General features: G+C 40.1%; 1 protein-coding gene across 1 annotated transcript in view; it reads right to left on the reverse strand.

Moving 5' to 3' along the window:
• RC3H1 (ring finger and CCCH-type domains 1) overlaps positions 1-15909 on the reverse strand; it is a 56917-nt gene that overhangs the window by 12649 nt on the left and 28359 nt on the right. Inside the window, exons 5-16 of the mRNA XM_042819418.1 lie at positions 15260-15273; positions 14863-15063; positions 13456-13588; positions 11353-11471; positions 9669-9781; positions 6257-6538; positions 5754-5971; positions 3800-4173; positions 3266-3397; positions 2491-2643; positions 633-843; positions 132-222 (exon numbers count right to left, since the gene is read on the reverse strand). Of these exons, the coding sequence (XP_042675352.1) occupies positions 132-222; positions 633-843; positions 2491-2643; positions 3266-3397; positions 3800-4173; positions 5754-5971; positions 6257-6538; positions 9669-9781; positions 11353-11471; positions 13456-13588; positions 14863-15063; positions 15260-15273 (2041 nt within the window). The remainder of the gene's footprint in view (positions 1-131; positions 223-632; positions 844-2490; positions 2644-3265; positions 3398-3799; positions 4174-5753; positions 5972-6256; positions 6539-9668; positions 9782-11352; positions 11472-13455; positions 13589-14862; positions 15064-15259; positions 15274-15909) is intronic.

Genomic DNA, 15909 nt, shown 5'->3' on the forward strand with positions numbered 1-15909 from the left:
TGAGATCAGAAAAACAACGAGAAGTAAGGAGATTAAAAATAATAATAATTGAGCTGGTACAGAAGGAAAGAGATAAAAAGGAAGATCTTAGAAAAAGGCAGAAGGAAAAAAAAAAAGTAGAACACTTCTACCTGTCATTGAAACGTCCCTGAGAAGGTATATTCTGATGGGGAGAATATGGAGAGCCTCCCCAGCCACCATGAGTTCCGTAAGGACTGTAGTCTGCCAGCAAACAAGGAAAACAAGTCATGTTGTAATCCTACAAAATTATCACTTAAATCACTCAGCTAACTCATACCTGAGAAAGCAGCCAATTTCTAGATTCTGCTGCAACAGATTTAAAGTAACCTCACCTCAGAGGGACCAGGAGAACAAATTAATTTTCCTGTATCACTGACAAGAAGTTACCAACACACATTCTGTGTGTGAACAAATCTGTCCTTGGAACAGGAAGAAGCTGCAGCTTTTTATCTGGGTTTCTCAGTCTGCCATAGTTATTTTACGGTCATAACATACACCTTATCTGTATTTCTGAGGCAAGAAAGAAGCTCAGAGCCTGTCTTCACTTTGCACTATACTGTAGCACTGAAGAAAACAGTGACAACCACCAAAATCCCAGAGCACGTGCATACCTGAAATGATTGATTTGGTGGAAGCTCCCTGAACCGCCATGGCCTGAATGGGACCAGAATTCTGGTACATTGCTTTGGAAGTACGAGAGATAGCCCCAAATCTCGACACAGTCGGTCGGTCTCCAAATGGAATGAGGTCATCATCACCAGCCTCTGCTGCTCTTCTCTGCATGTCTAATCGTTGGTCACGCATGGCTTTACTGTCCACGTTCTAGACAAGAGATGGGAAAGAAGAATTTAATCGGAAGAGAGCAAAACCAAATAGTCTTCCTGTTCTGCAGTTTATATCTCCGCTGCTTTTGGTTCACGAATCATTAGCTTAAGATGTTCACCACTACCACCAATGTGAAACAGTTGCCAACAGAGCAAACCAAGAGAAGAGAGCAGCAGCCGATGGAAGACAGAGGAAGTTTAATGGGACAAGCAGTGAAGAAGTAGAGAATAAAATCAAGGAGATCAGTAGACATCACTGAGGAATATATATTCCTTCCACAGTCCAAAAGAAATGCCTCTGAAGCACAGGGTTAAGGCCTTTATCATCTAACAGCCTGCAGAATTGGAATCAGTCAGTAAAACACTTACTTGGACACGTACAATACATCTCTCCATAGTCAGATTTTTCTTTAAGCAGTAGTACTGTTTGGAACACCCTGGTTTCTAACTGAGGTTCATAGTCAACACTCTTAGGGGCCACAAAAGACCAGAGAGAAGTCAAAATTTTAAAATCGCTTCATTACAGCTCAAAATTAAAACTCTGCAAGCTTTCAGTGAGGAGAGGATTGATGGAAATTGACCAGGTAACAAACAGGAATAAAGAGATGACAGTAGAAATCACTGCTGAGCTGAAAACTAAAGAAATTTAACATGCTGAAAGAAGCATTAGGCAAAGGGATTCTAAAAAAAGCCTGACATTTTCATCTCAAGTCTGTTAGATGATAGCATCAATTCTCATGTACTTCTTTTTACTGAGTGACGAGGAGTTAAAGCAGCAAAAGTCACAATGACCAAATGCATGAAATCCAGCATTATGTATTTGCAGCATCTCTAAAATAGTCCCTCAGACAAAACAGACATTTCCCTTCCCTTCAAGGTCTGCAGGCATTTCTACTTCCATAGGCTAACACTGTACTTCTTCGGAAATGTTAGGAAGAAATAGAACAGTGGTGTTACTTCAGAATCAGATTTTTTTCCTACACTCACGTCTCCCAGTAGTGGGCCCCCCAGTAGCTCTGCCCCTTTCTTTTTGCAGAAGTGATCTAGAAAAACACAGCTGCATGAAGTAACATCATATCCAGTCATAGCATCAGTGAAGGACTGAATATGCACAGCAAAGAGTTGGAAACTGTTCTCAAGATGAATCAATCAAGTGTTATGACTACACTTCCTTTGAGAAATTTCAAGCAAATATAGAGCATTCTTGTGGTCACAACATCTCAGAAAGTCTTTCTAATAGCATCTAATGATACAGTTGACAGCAGTCATAATCACCGTAAATGGAATTAATAGCACCAAGTTATGGTATCTCCGTATTACAGAGAGGAGTAAAGGAAGCAACAGATGGATGTGTCTAATTAACAAGCTGCCTGCAGAGTCATTTTTAGATTTCAAGTAAGCATAAAGAACCATGGCAGAGTGGTTAGCCTGCATCTACATCCAGAATTTAAAAACAGTAATGCAGGCTGTTTATAACCTCAAAAGCAGAGCACTCCGCTCACTTGCAAATACACTCTTTCACTATGATGCACTTTTGAGCTTAAAAGTCCATCACAAGTACTGCCATCAACATGGAGAGCAAGGAGTCCTTCCCAACCTGGAGAAGCATTAACCTTTCTTCAGTGCTCCCGTACTCCCTACATACCGCCATCTCCACACTCCTTGCTGCCACAACATCTTTGGGTTTTGCATCTTTGGTTCCAATGTAGGAGCCGATGGTGTCACAGGACCAGGGAGAGTACTGGCTGTAGTCATTTCCTTTGTATTTCCCAGCTACCTTCAGGTCTTCATCTAAGTACTGTACAAAAACAAAGATCTGGTTCTGTCAGTAAGGAGAAGATGCAGCTTCACAGCCACAGCTGATTAGAACAGCACTGAGCTTAAAAAGACACAATCAGAATTTATTATTATTATTATTATTATTATTTAAATTGAATCCATTTGGAGTTAGGCCACAACAGGCACAACACATATCAAATCCTGATCGCCTGGTAACAGTTCCAGGGTCAACTGTTCACTTGCTCAGTATGAGAGTGATATATTAACCCTGGCTTAAAAAACAAACAATACCAAAGAAGCCCCACATCTCTGTCAAACTGTTGGGTAACTCAAAACTTGTCGGGAATGAATGAAGCCAAGTTTACTGACTTAAAGTCTGACAACCTCAATTAATAATGGCTTGATCTAATTCTGTTGGTGGCACCTACAGCATATCACTTCAGATCAGTGGTAGATCACAGAATAGCCAGCCATGTTGGAGATCATACTACAAGGGCTTCACACCTGCAATATACGATCATCTCCACAACGTTTTTCAACACAGTACTGTTCTATTTTTCTTGTTATTGTCACTTGTCAGCACACACAAAAAAAACTCTACAATAGTATCTAATCATACTCACAAGTAAAAATATGCTTACCTCTTCTGAATGAAAAGGATGAGGCAAGGTTGGAGAAGGCGCAAAAGGAGGTGGGGAAATAACCTTTCTCTCCTCTAACTGTGCCATGATCTCTTTCCTTCGTCGGTGCAGTTCATCCAAGCTGGGATGAGGCTGAAATTAAGACAGAAATACGTTACAAAACTTCTGAAGCATTAACATACTGAATTATTAAATTAGAAAATGTTTTATCCAAGCAAGGGATGGCAGCTGTATGTTGCAAGAAATGGAAAACTACGGTACTTATACTTTTCAAGCTCTAAGCAGCAAGCTGCTTTTTTACACACTAACATCATTACAATTGCCCAGTTGGTCAATAATAAACAGCCTTCTGGTTTTCATCAGCTTCACCAAATTCTCCTTTTTTTTTTTTTTTTTTTTTTTAATTCCACAAAAAAACATCACCTTATTAAAAAAAAAAAAAAAAAAAAAAAAAAAAAAGAAAAATCCATTTCTCAACTAGTTTGTATTTTCTCTCTGGGGAACGATTTCAAAAACACAATAGGAAAACCGTACCCGGTGGCAGGAAGGTCTGATCTGACTGAGATGCGGAGCCACTGGGCAATAACCCTCCGTTTGTGGGTATCTGTCCCTGGATTCCGGTACGTAGGAGGGTACAGCTGCTTGTGGAATTTCAATGGGCCGAGGAAGCCCTGTCCCCATCTCCTCTCGCTGATAGGGCTGCACAGGGGGATACACGCGGCGGCTGTCGTAGTGTGGTGGATATATGGGCTGTCCCATGGGAGGATATTGCTGCGGCTGTGTGTACTGGGGGCTCACCACACGATCCTGAAGGTAGGGTGAGTAATGGTCTAAATAAGGCGGACCGGGTTCTGGAGCTGATGGAGGAGGCCGCACAAAGCGAGACATGGTTTGAGGATAGTAAACTCCTGAATTTAGGCAAGAAAAAGACAAATGAAATACAGAAATTAATTACAACAATCGTTCGTAAACGCAGGTTGATCCAAATACTGCAGTTTACAAGTATCACAATCACAGGAATAAATTCATTCACATTTATTGTTTGCCACCGCTGTCTAATTGGTGTTTCTGCTCAAGAATGACCACTTCAGAAAATCCTGGAGAAGCAGGATTTGATCCAAAGCACAAGTGACAGCAAGATGTAAAGATTACCGTAGCTGAAGAAAAGGCAGCGAGATCGAGCCCACCACAGGTACCACAGCATACTAACTAGAATTAATTCTCTAGGATGTCTCTCTTTTTACATGAATGCTTTTAGCTAGAGGAGAGCTAAAAGCAAAAGGAACCATCATTTTGTATGCCTCTATCCGTGCAACTAAAGCTCAGTTTGCCCCAACACATCAGTCACTGCCTGCACAAACAGGGACTGATGAGGTTTTTAAAGTTATTCAAATATTCCTTCCACCTCTCGAAAAGCAGCAGCAAATTTCAGAACTGTGAACCACACGAAGACCTCTAAAAATCACATCTGCTAATTACCTGAATGTTTCAGGTAATTCATCTGGAATTTCTGGATAATTTAAAAACATATATGGACAGGGGCACATCACTAAGTATGAGCACATTCAACTTTGTGGGTAGCTTACATCTTCACTGGCATGCAAAAATTAAATACAAGCTTCCTATTCCCCCAAATGCTTTCCTCCACTCCTTTCTAGAGCTTCTTCTTTCCGCTTCCCTTAGTCACTTCCTTTCTTTTTCTGTGACATTATTTTCTCTTTATTTCAGTTCTCTCTTCAATTTCTTCTTTAATGACAAGACTAATTCCCCATCTTAATATAGCTGTAGGTTTGTGGGTTTGTTTTTTTTTTTTTTTTATAAATATCCTTCAATATTTTCTTTCTCCATTTGGTCTCTTCACATATAACTTCTCCTCCTGTGTCCTTTACTTTTCCTTTCCATTATTTTTTATTATTATCATTATTTATTATTATTATTTTTATTATTATTTCCACTTTTTTAACATTGTTTTTTGTGCCCAGCTGTTCCCCACTTTCACTCGTTTCTACCCATCATATGCATGAGCACACATTTCTGAAATATTAACACACCTTGCATTAAAGAACTTATTTTACCCCTCAAGAATAAATCCCTCTGCAGCTTAAATGTTTCTTTCCATTTTTCCTGCATCAAGTTGAATCGAGGGTTACCCTATTAATTTCCTGACCTGGCCAACTGTTCAGAAAAACTGAAGAAAGAGGACTTACTACAGTGGACAAAAACCTCTAAAGCAAATGAAAACAGAGTCCTCAATCAAGACCTAAGCAGTCTGGCAGGAGGTAACTCACCAAATGCATTTACACACTAAAGCACACCTGTGCAGCATCCTGACACACGCATTTCCATTGTACTTTACCATAACCACAGTAATGCCTAAAGTCTCCATAACATGCAAAAAAGACTAATCGGAAACATAAACACCAAGGTGAGAAGAAAAAATAAAACTGGTATGTAAATCAAAAGACAGAGAGCTCGGCCTCAAATTTACCTTGTTGGTAGGGTGCTGGCTCAAAAGGTGGGGCAGTTCCCCTGTGATCTTGATAAAAGATATCTGCCTGCTGAGTATTATACAGCTGAGATCCACGAGGTACCATTTGCAACTGTTTTGTGACAGACACTGAAGGCAGATCTGTTGGTGCCCGAGCAGGCACAGGATGAGGGTTCACTGGTAAGGCAGAAATAGAGCTCTTGGGGACAGATTCCAGCCTAAAAAGTAGAAAGATGACATTGCCCATTAACAGCTGATACAGTTCACAGGCACTCTGTCTTTCTCACTTTCTGAAGACTTGCATCATCTCTTCCAATTAAAATATAAGCAATCAGGGATGTAATGCAATTTATAGTTTAAGCTATAGTTTTCTATTGCACTCTACCACTACAAAACAAAACAACAAGAAAACCATTCTGTTTCTTTCCTAAAGAATGGGTTTACTTTGTTTCTACTGCATATTAACACACAGCACTTTGAACAACAGTTAGGAAGACCCGTACAAGTTAGGAGGGGATCCGGGGGCACTGCTACTCAGATGGTCCATCTTCCCTGGCTTCAGAGCACTTTCATAACTGGAGTCAGTCCCTCGAGAAATAAGTTGCGTCACTGTGCTGCCTGTTGACACAATTCCATTTGGCAGAGCAGAGGTTTTCCTATTGGGCAAGTCCACTCCCCCTTCATCCGAGAGGATAGCTCCTGAAGGCAGGCCCACCTCATTCAGCTGGCCCAGGGAGGCACTCAGAGGTCTTCTTGGAACCAGACGCTTGTTCATTTTACGAAATCTTCAAAACAGAAGTTACACGTCAAAAGCCGAAACAAAACACTGAAAGGACTTTCAAGATTTTTTTTTTTTCCCCCAAACGCAGGTGGCACCCGAAGCTTCAAGTTCATATTTCATTCATGTTTCCTAATGACTTGAGGGATTTATTATTAATACCTGGCAGACTGGGATCTCACTGCAATTCGACACGTTGATATCAATTTCAATCAAACGAACTAGTATCGGTCACACCAAGGATGGATTTTTCATGACAAGTACACCAAGCATTCAGAGCTCAGAGAATCTGAAATCTTACCTCCTGCACATATATCCATTACAACTGTAATGGAGCAAACCAACCAAAGAACAAACAGCATATGAAATACGACCTGTAATAATGGAAGTTTCAAAGCAAGATTCACAGCCTATTCTCTACATAAAGAAGACTTCAATAAACCAACAGCAGACAACTAAAGGAATGATAGAAGACAATCAGATTCCCTTTTACACCATTTGTCCAACAGTAAGCCAACTTAAGTCCGTAGTGCCAAAATTGTATCATCTTTACAAAGCATGATCTATCAAGATCTACATTACTATAGCATATACAGCTTATACCACTTGCATGGTTTGACAAATGACTACAGAGAGAAAAATCTCTAAACACAACGTAAGTCAAAATCTAACAGCTTTTGATGAACAAAAAAGAGCCTTTTAAAACACCAGCAGTCTGATGGTACCGGACTAACAAAGAGAGCAAATTCCAGAGTTGAAGGTCCTCCACTAAGCCTCCTGCTATTAGCTTAGAAACAGGAACACAAGTGGGAGGGCACATCTGTTAGCCTGAGTGCTCACAGAGCAAGAGACTGTTTCCTATGTGGGAAGCCTTCACAGGGGTTGGACTGGCTGAAGCAAACGCTCTGAGCAAAGTGAGATGACAACACAACAAGACTTTAAATCCAAGTTATGTGGTAATGACAGGAGGCATCGTTCAGAATATATTAATAGGAATAAACAGATATTAACACACTATGAGCACCCGAGGAGGGACAGACAGTTTAAGGCATTCTAAACACGCTGCTCAGAAGTCATTCTGGCATTTCCTGCCAGCTGGAGACACAGAGGTGAGCTGAAATGAACTCCCAAGACTCAATGTATCGCTTTACTTGGCCATCGCACTCCAGGCTAAACTGGTTTTCCCTGCAAAGCAGCAGCACGCCATGGTCTGTCTGCCAATAACTTCTGGTCATCTCACTCATATTAGGTCTCATGGAGGTGCAGTGCCTCCTAGCTCCTGACCTTTTGAAGGTCTGCATATAAATTGCAGGAGGAAGACAGCTAGCAATCCCTGCTTGCTCATCTAGAGCACAACAGTACGCTCAAGAGGCAGACACACACATACAAACACTCATTCCAAAACCACAGCAAACATTTCTAGATACACACCATAATACAATGCTTACATAGTGTATACATAGTTACATAGTGTATCCCTCTGGATTCTTCCTCAAAACACAATGTTGCAGTCTCCAGGTGCGCAGGACAAAAATCGTCTTAAACAAACAACATCAACAGAAACACCCCTACCAAAATCAGACTTGTCCTCGGTCCATTCCAAGTTACTTAAGCAGCACAAGACAACAATTTGCTATCAAGACATCATCACATACTTCCCTATAAACCCACCTTGCAAAATTAAAGCTATACACAGGTATGTAACAGTTATGCAGCAACTATTTTCTTCCCCCAAAAAAGTTTATTTCAGGGATTCTGCCATGCATATTACTCATACTAAATATTTCTAGAAGGAGAACAATTAAAGCGCAATCTACTAAAAGGAATTAAGCAGAGATAAAAGGCACAAGGAGGAATCAGAACTCAAAGTTTTCCAACTGCCTACAGTAACTGCTGCAGCTGACACAGAGCACTCACCTCACTTGCCCCAGGACAACATTATCACTAAAGCAAACAATCCAGTCTGGATAAAATTGGCCTCCTCCACCTGCAAACCTGACAAACTGTCCTTGATATACACACTTGATATACACATTAGAGGCACTAATACTGACTCACCACCCTTGTCAATCATCCAAAATAATACTACCAGTCTTCATCTTAATATTACGACAAAAGGGGAAAAATCCAATTGTTTCTGCAAAAAAAGTAACAAAGTCCCCATTCTGCTAGCTTGAAGAACCGCCTTTCTCATTCTAACACCACGTGCTCTCCTCTTTTTATTTCTTTTTGCCTATGTATTGCCTGCTGTATAGCTAATGAACTGCTGTACCACTACTTGAAGCTTTAGAGGTTTAAAGAAAAAGCAGACACCATTTCCAAATCTCTGGAGTTGTCTCCTGCAAGTATTCTGCTTGGAAATTTTAGTCCTGAAACCAGGTCAAGTTGCATACACTTTTTTTCTTTCAACTCTCAATACAGCTTCTCTTTTTTTCCTAGAAAAACCATAAATAAGCTTCAAAACAGAGCAGCTTGCATTCAGATAACCTGCCTGGATCTGTAATCCATTCAGCTTATTTTCTGCAAACTTCCTATGTCCACCATTTTGTTACTCTTCAGCAATAAAGTCAACCACCTTCAGGCTGTTGCACATGTAACTAGCTAAACAGTACCAGCCAAACTGTACAGGATAACTGCCCAAGAAAAAAATGCACAGTTTTGTGCTCTTTAGCTTTGTGAATAGCAAAAGCAGCACAGAAGAACAAAACCCTAGATCTGGGAACGTGTCAGTATCAAGCTACCTCTCACACTCAACTATAAAGCCAGGTTGAGAAACACACATGAAGAAGTAACCACAATGGATGCAATCTAGTAGCATATTTATACACACAAAAGTAATTTAAAAAAAAAAAATAAATAAATAACCAACAAAATATTTATAATGTTTATCCCCAAAATCTCAAGTAATGCTTCTTGTGCAAATATCAAAGTTTCAGAGCTGCACTGTTGCTGAACAAAACAAAACATTCTCTATTCAAGAATGAACAGCTCCAAAACTTTACAGGTAACCGCTGTAACATTTTTGAGTTGTTTGTGGCTGGTGTAACAGACAAGTTACGCTTCCTCTCCCCATTCCTAGATGTGATGAAGAACTAAGGATAAGGTGAAGCAAATACTGGACTGATCTGTACACTTACTTCTCTAGCTCCTCCTGTGAATGTGCAAAGGTGCAGCTGGCCCCTCGGGGGCATCCTCCTCTCTGCTTCATGTCTCGGCACATGTACGTCTTGTATTTGCTGTGCTGAGGAGGCTGACAAGGTTAAATAAAAGAAGATATCTGAATATAAGTGCACGTAGGCAAGAACAGGATATATCCTCCCTTACTAAAAGACTGAGGTGTAACTAGAGTATTCCTTCAAATTTAAGCTTTCCAGGAGTACCTAATAAGAAGTGACTGGAGCAGCATCCGTGTTTGCTCAACAGATCACAGAAAACAAGCTTTGTCAACTGAGTCATTATCAGGCTTTCAAAACTTCCTTGTTCCTTACTGGAGCTCCATTGGAATGTATGTTTCCGGACAAAACTGAAAGAACAGTTAAGGATATAATCTTACTCCTACACGGGTCATCAGCACATGGGCTGTCTTCTGAATTCTTACTGGTTCAGTTCCCAAATAAACAATGACTTGCTGCAATCTCACCATCTGTCTGTCTGCCCATTTTCCACTCTCCCTAAGTAAACTTTGACAGGACAGAGGTGGGCTCAAAGATACCAAGTTCCTACTGGTTTTACAGCAAAATTTGATCAGTTGATGGCAGAAAAAAAGCCATATCGGACTTCCCACCATGGAAAAGGCCTGTAAAAATAAATTCTTGCTTTCCAAGAAATCCAGGCAGACGATGAAAACCTGTAAGATGGCATTTGGAAACTGTTTTTTTTCTGTTTGTTTCATTTCTGCTATCTACTACAGTGGAAAAGGCTCAGACAGGACGTGCTGATGGCCCAATACTCAACAACGTTCCCTTCCCCACTTGGAGTTTTGCATTCCCTCACAAAATGCCCCAAGTCCTGGTAATTCTCAAAAAAACAGAATTCCTCACTTTTTTCTCACCCCAATTTCTACACGTGTATTTATACTGCTTCTCCTCTTGCCAGTAACAGCAGCAGTGAAACACAAAAAGGTAAAAGGAGCTGAAATAATTCACTCTGATTTTGTGATCGTTTTTCCCCACACGGGTTCAGCTCCCTGAACCAGCTCTCCAGGTGGCAGAGTGCCAATGCAGAAAGAGCGGGAACGTATGGCAAGCAGCTCTGTCTCTCAGTAGTAGCTAGCATTTAGATTAACTCAGTTGAACAACAAAATGAGATCAAAGAACCATGTGATAAGACACATATTAGCTTATCTCATACTTGTATTTGGCAACATCAAATTCTGAAACAAACAAACAAAAAAGATCACAAAAAAAAATTGTTTGATGAACCCAAACGGTCTTCCTAAAACTTTGCAATTTATACCTCCATTAAGCACAGATTTAATAATCATTGGTAACACAGAGTGACCTGACCATCTGTCACATTAAGGCATGAAAATACCCACAGCTCAGTGCTAGGCACCCCAGCTTCCTTCCCCACCCTCTAATCAGGAATCTCTATGCTTGCAACTTGATCAGATTGTTTTCTTTCCATCCTAATGAACTCTGCAAATTCATGCAATTTTTTTTTTTTTTTTTTTTGTAATACATACATATGAAAGAGCAGCTACATTCTCAACATACTCTTTGTGAAGTCAGATCTCCCCAGGTGACATCAGTAAACCCCTGCTATTACACAGAGCCAAATAAAATTTAGGAGCAAGCTTTTCTTAAATGATTTGGCTTTTACCTGTTGCTGATCAGTTCCTTTCTTGCTGTGATTCTGGATATAATCAACTAAGCCGTGAACCACAGTCCTTACAGCAACCAGCCCATTTTCCAGTTGTTCCCATGTTGGAGGTGGAGCATCTATAGCATCAGCAGGAAACAAAATAAAGTGAGGAAGGATTTCCAAAACCAGGTATAAGGAAACCATCAGTATCACCAAAAAAAAAGTTACCAAGTTTTATTAGAAGCAAAAGTAATGGAATAAAAGAGGATGAAGCATTGTTTTTCAGAGGTACACACCATTCAAAGAATAAAGCTACCTACAGACTCAATATTGAACCACAGAAAATAAGTCAGAGAGCAAGTCTACTATTATCACATCGATGTTCTCCTTTTACAAGGGATTTCATACCCCACAGAACTCCAGAGGAAATGCCTTGTACAAACCCTGCATGTAATGGAAAATCAAAATCCCACTTCACACTCAGATTCCTTTAGGCAAAATCATTCTGTACAAATGCCATTATCAATGGCCTAGATCACACAGTCAGTTACTGAGCAGCAAACAAAGCTGCTGTGTCTCACATGCAAACACATGGGACACAGAGCAAATCTATGCATCCAACCATCTAGCACGCAGCAGTGTGAATGAAGTGCATTTCAGACCCACAGGGGCATCTGCTCTCTCTAGCTGACTTGTCCTTTAACCTGCTCCAACAGAAGACACTCCACAGTATGCTGACACACTCTGCTGCAATATATTGGACCTCAATGAGCTTCACTGAGTGTGTTTCAAGATCTTTAACACAATTACATCCCGTTCTGCTCACAAGTACTTGATTCCCAAGGAATTTCAGCGTACCTACAGAACATAGCAGGGAAGCAGCTCCATGGCACAGCAGAGAAATGACTTCAAGATCAGACTCACCCACTGAAATTTCCAAACTGTCAGTACATAGAATTCTGTCTCTACTTACAATGAAAAGATTTGAGAAACCACTGCATTGCCTTTAACTGCTAAGTGCAGCATGTTCTCATTTAAAAGGTGTCTTTTTTGGCTTAAAAAATATAGAGACTATCTACAACTTTTCATCTCCTGATGTCAGGTTAGGCATTCATATTCTTCACACTAGTCTCAATTTCACAAATATCAACAGGTATAAAATAAAGCTTCAGTTTCAGCACTCTCTCTTCTATTCCTGCTGCTGACTTTTCCAACATCTTTCACCGCTTTCTTCTCTGTCAACATCTTAATTTCCCAGTTATGCTTTTTTCACCTAATTTCCCCTCTTTAGATCATCACCCACAGTTTTGCAGATCTACAGATTCCTTAAGATAATGTGTCTCATTAAGACAGACTCTTGCCAAGCTTTTATCTATCAAAATTTTACTTTGATGTCTGAAATTGTTTACATGGAAGGCGCCCTACGGTCTTAAGCTGCCTTCAAGGGTGTCTACTGAGTGCAGTGTCTGCTGTCTGGAGACCTTGGATCAACAACTAACATGTACAGTTTTTAGAGTAATGGAAAAGATATACAATTTTTAGATAGGGGATTAATGGAAGTCCTCAATTACTCCCATCAGTTCATAAATAATTTGTTCTAGTAAAGAACTGGAGATACAAAAATAACACAGTGACAACCAAAGCACTGAACTAGAGGTTCTACTAACCCTCCTGTCACTTTGCAAGTCTGGCTTCCAACAGCAGCAAATGCACTAAAGAGGGGAAAGGAGAAAACTAAGACTGCTGTCAGTCCCTCCAGCTAGCATTGCCTAATATGAAGTATGCACTGTGTAATCTCACAAGACTGTATGTATTCCAAATCCTTATCAGCACTCACCTGGTGCTGACAAACAAGAAGGTGTCTCCAGAAAAGTGGCTGAACTATTCCTTCCATTCTTTTTGCTGGCTTCAAAATGGTTGATTTTCTCAGAGATCACTGCTGTTCTCAAGTTGGTTATGAATGCCATTCAAAAATCTTAAATCTGAGTTACAGAAGATGTTTCCTCTACTTGAGGAATACAGTTTCATCCCTTAGCATTCTTAAGGCTCCTCTTGCTAAACTAGAGCTTGTGATTTCTTTCAGCCTCCCCACCTCCAGCCCTGCAAAGCATCTAGGCTTACCTGGGCTGGGATCAATATTTGCCAAGAGCTCAAGGTGAGGTCGAAGACGATTCAGGTTAGCTGGATCTCCAGTCCTCTGAAGAGCAATAGTTAATTCCTGAACACTCTGTGCAAATGAGGCTGGGGTCTGCAACTTAAAAAATTGTAATAATTAACTTTCTACAGGCAAAGCAATCCTCAGGGTTTCTCAAGGTTTCTCCACAAGACCAGAGAGCTGCTTTAACAAAGCGGACTACATTTTTCTCCACACACAGACCGATTTCAGCAGCTTGCACTAATTCTCCCTTACAGTGTTATGAGCACACCTTTTCTTTGATATTGTAGGTTAAAATATAGCCCTAAAGAAACAAAATAGGCTGGCATTACATCTAGCAATGTACCCATGATCTCTTCTGTGCTGTGTTGGCAGAAAGAAATGCAGATATTAAGGTTCAGTTATATGATATTTCTGAGGAGTCTACTATCTCCAACTTCTGAACCAACAGAACTGCACTATGAGTACAGCAGCCAGGAAAGAGCATGGTGGAAGAAAGAAAAAAGATTAATAACATCCCACATTTTAGCATTTATAAGTTCTATAAGTCTGGCTAGAAACTTCAGAAGATGTCTGGCAGGACATCTGAAAACATGGGCAAATACATGAGTTACAGAAGATGTTTCCTCTACTTGAGGAACACAGTTTTATCCCTTAGCACTTTTAAGGATCCTCTTGCTAAACTTACATAAACACATAGCAGATCCTGAAGCCAATCCTCCTTAATGGCACTCAAAGCAACTGTTTCACAGCTTTTATAACCATTCACCAAGACATTATGGCTCAGTTCTTCCTACCTAATTTAGGCAGTTTCATGAGTTGTCTGATCTATTATTTAGGGGGAACCCCCTGATTTAAACATTTGAAGGGAACATTAGCCCTCTCAATAGTGCTCACTCTGAAAAAAAAAGTGATCTGGGCATTTCCAGAGGTGGAATCATTTTATTTAAGAAACACGTTTCATCCTCTCTTCATCTGACTACAGAGTAAACAAGTGATTTCTTTCAATTTAATGACTAGTTCCCTGCCTGAAAGCATGAACCTTTAGTTTCTTTTTTTGTGTTGGCACTTATCAGGTGTTTAGAAAGGACACATGCCAATCATGCAGCTAACTTCTGTGGTTTTTCATCTGTTGAAAGAGGTAAAGAAGAAAGAGATGGCAAGGTGACAGAAAGGAGTAAGATTCACTAGATTACAAACATACATTGCAATTATTCAAGCTGTAACAGGTTTTATAATAATAGGGCAAATGATTAATGAGTAAGGTGAGTACACCCGGGCACAACGTGCAAATCTAAGTATTCAAGTTACAAGCACATAAATCTACAACAGCCGCAAACAAGATAAAGTGGGCTGATTTTAGGTGGCTTTACCTTGTCGATGATAGACTGCATGTGGGATTTGTGAGACTGGTCTCCATACAACAGTGAGGACCACTGATCTGGCGCAATGCGTAAACCTGCTTCCATGGCAATTTGAACTATTTGGGAATCATGTTCCCTTCTCAGAGCTTCGTAAGTACGAAATTCCTCCTTCAGTTGCATCAGGGAGGAATCTTCATCGCGCTTTGTCACCTAGCACGGAAAAACAAGCCAAGTACAATTAAGCAGGATAAACTGATGTGAAGTACAAGGCAAGAGAAACATTTAGCCAGCAGTGAACACTGCTATTGGTGCCTACTAAAATAACATGCACTCTTCATCAACTGCAGTCGCTATGAAACGGATACCAACTGTAACTCACTCAGAATCTGACCCAGACATTACTCACTGCAGTGCCACACTCTGTAAACATATCACAACATGATCGCTTCATTTCTCCAATCAAGGTATTTTATGTGCATTGCAGTTTTTAGTTTACTTTAGAATACAATTACCAGCAATAAAGCATTTTTTTCTCCTCATTTAACAAGACTGAAGAATTGAGCACATAAGAATGGGCGTTTAAATAGCATTAAGCAGCAAACACAGCTTTACTTTACTACAACTCCCATATTCCACTGCCTCATATTTCTTTGTTTCTAAGCACATCACCACTCAATTAACAGAACTGGCAATTTTTCCAGTTTTAGGCCTCTTCCAAGGAGATACATTACACAGACTTGCATACAGGTTTAGTCATGGTGCATCCATTAAACTCGGACAGAATTCAAACTTAGATTTACAGCTTAGAATTGCAATTTCTGCCCACACTGCCATCACAGATGTAGGAGAAACTCTCTAAACACATATGGGACTTGATAGAAATATTTTCTGTAACCGTTTTTAGACTCATGTAATTGCATGGGACAATGAAAAAAGAAAAGCAGAAATCTTTTCAGACACAGTGAATGCTTATTAAAAAGACTTTTACATTGAGGGATCTTTTTGTTATATGAAGAAACATTTTCCTGCATGATGAAATCTCTGAGCAGAATCTTC

The sequence above is a fragment of the Centrocercus urophasianus genome, unplaced genomic scaffold, assembly GCF_019232065.1.
Source record: "Centrocercus urophasianus isolate 14NV4802_14NV808 unplaced genomic scaffold, USGS_Curo_1.0 seq_18, whole genome shotgun sequence".
Lineage (NCBI taxonomy): Eukaryota > Metazoa > Chordata > Aves > Galliformes > Phasianidae > Centrocercus > Centrocercus urophasianus.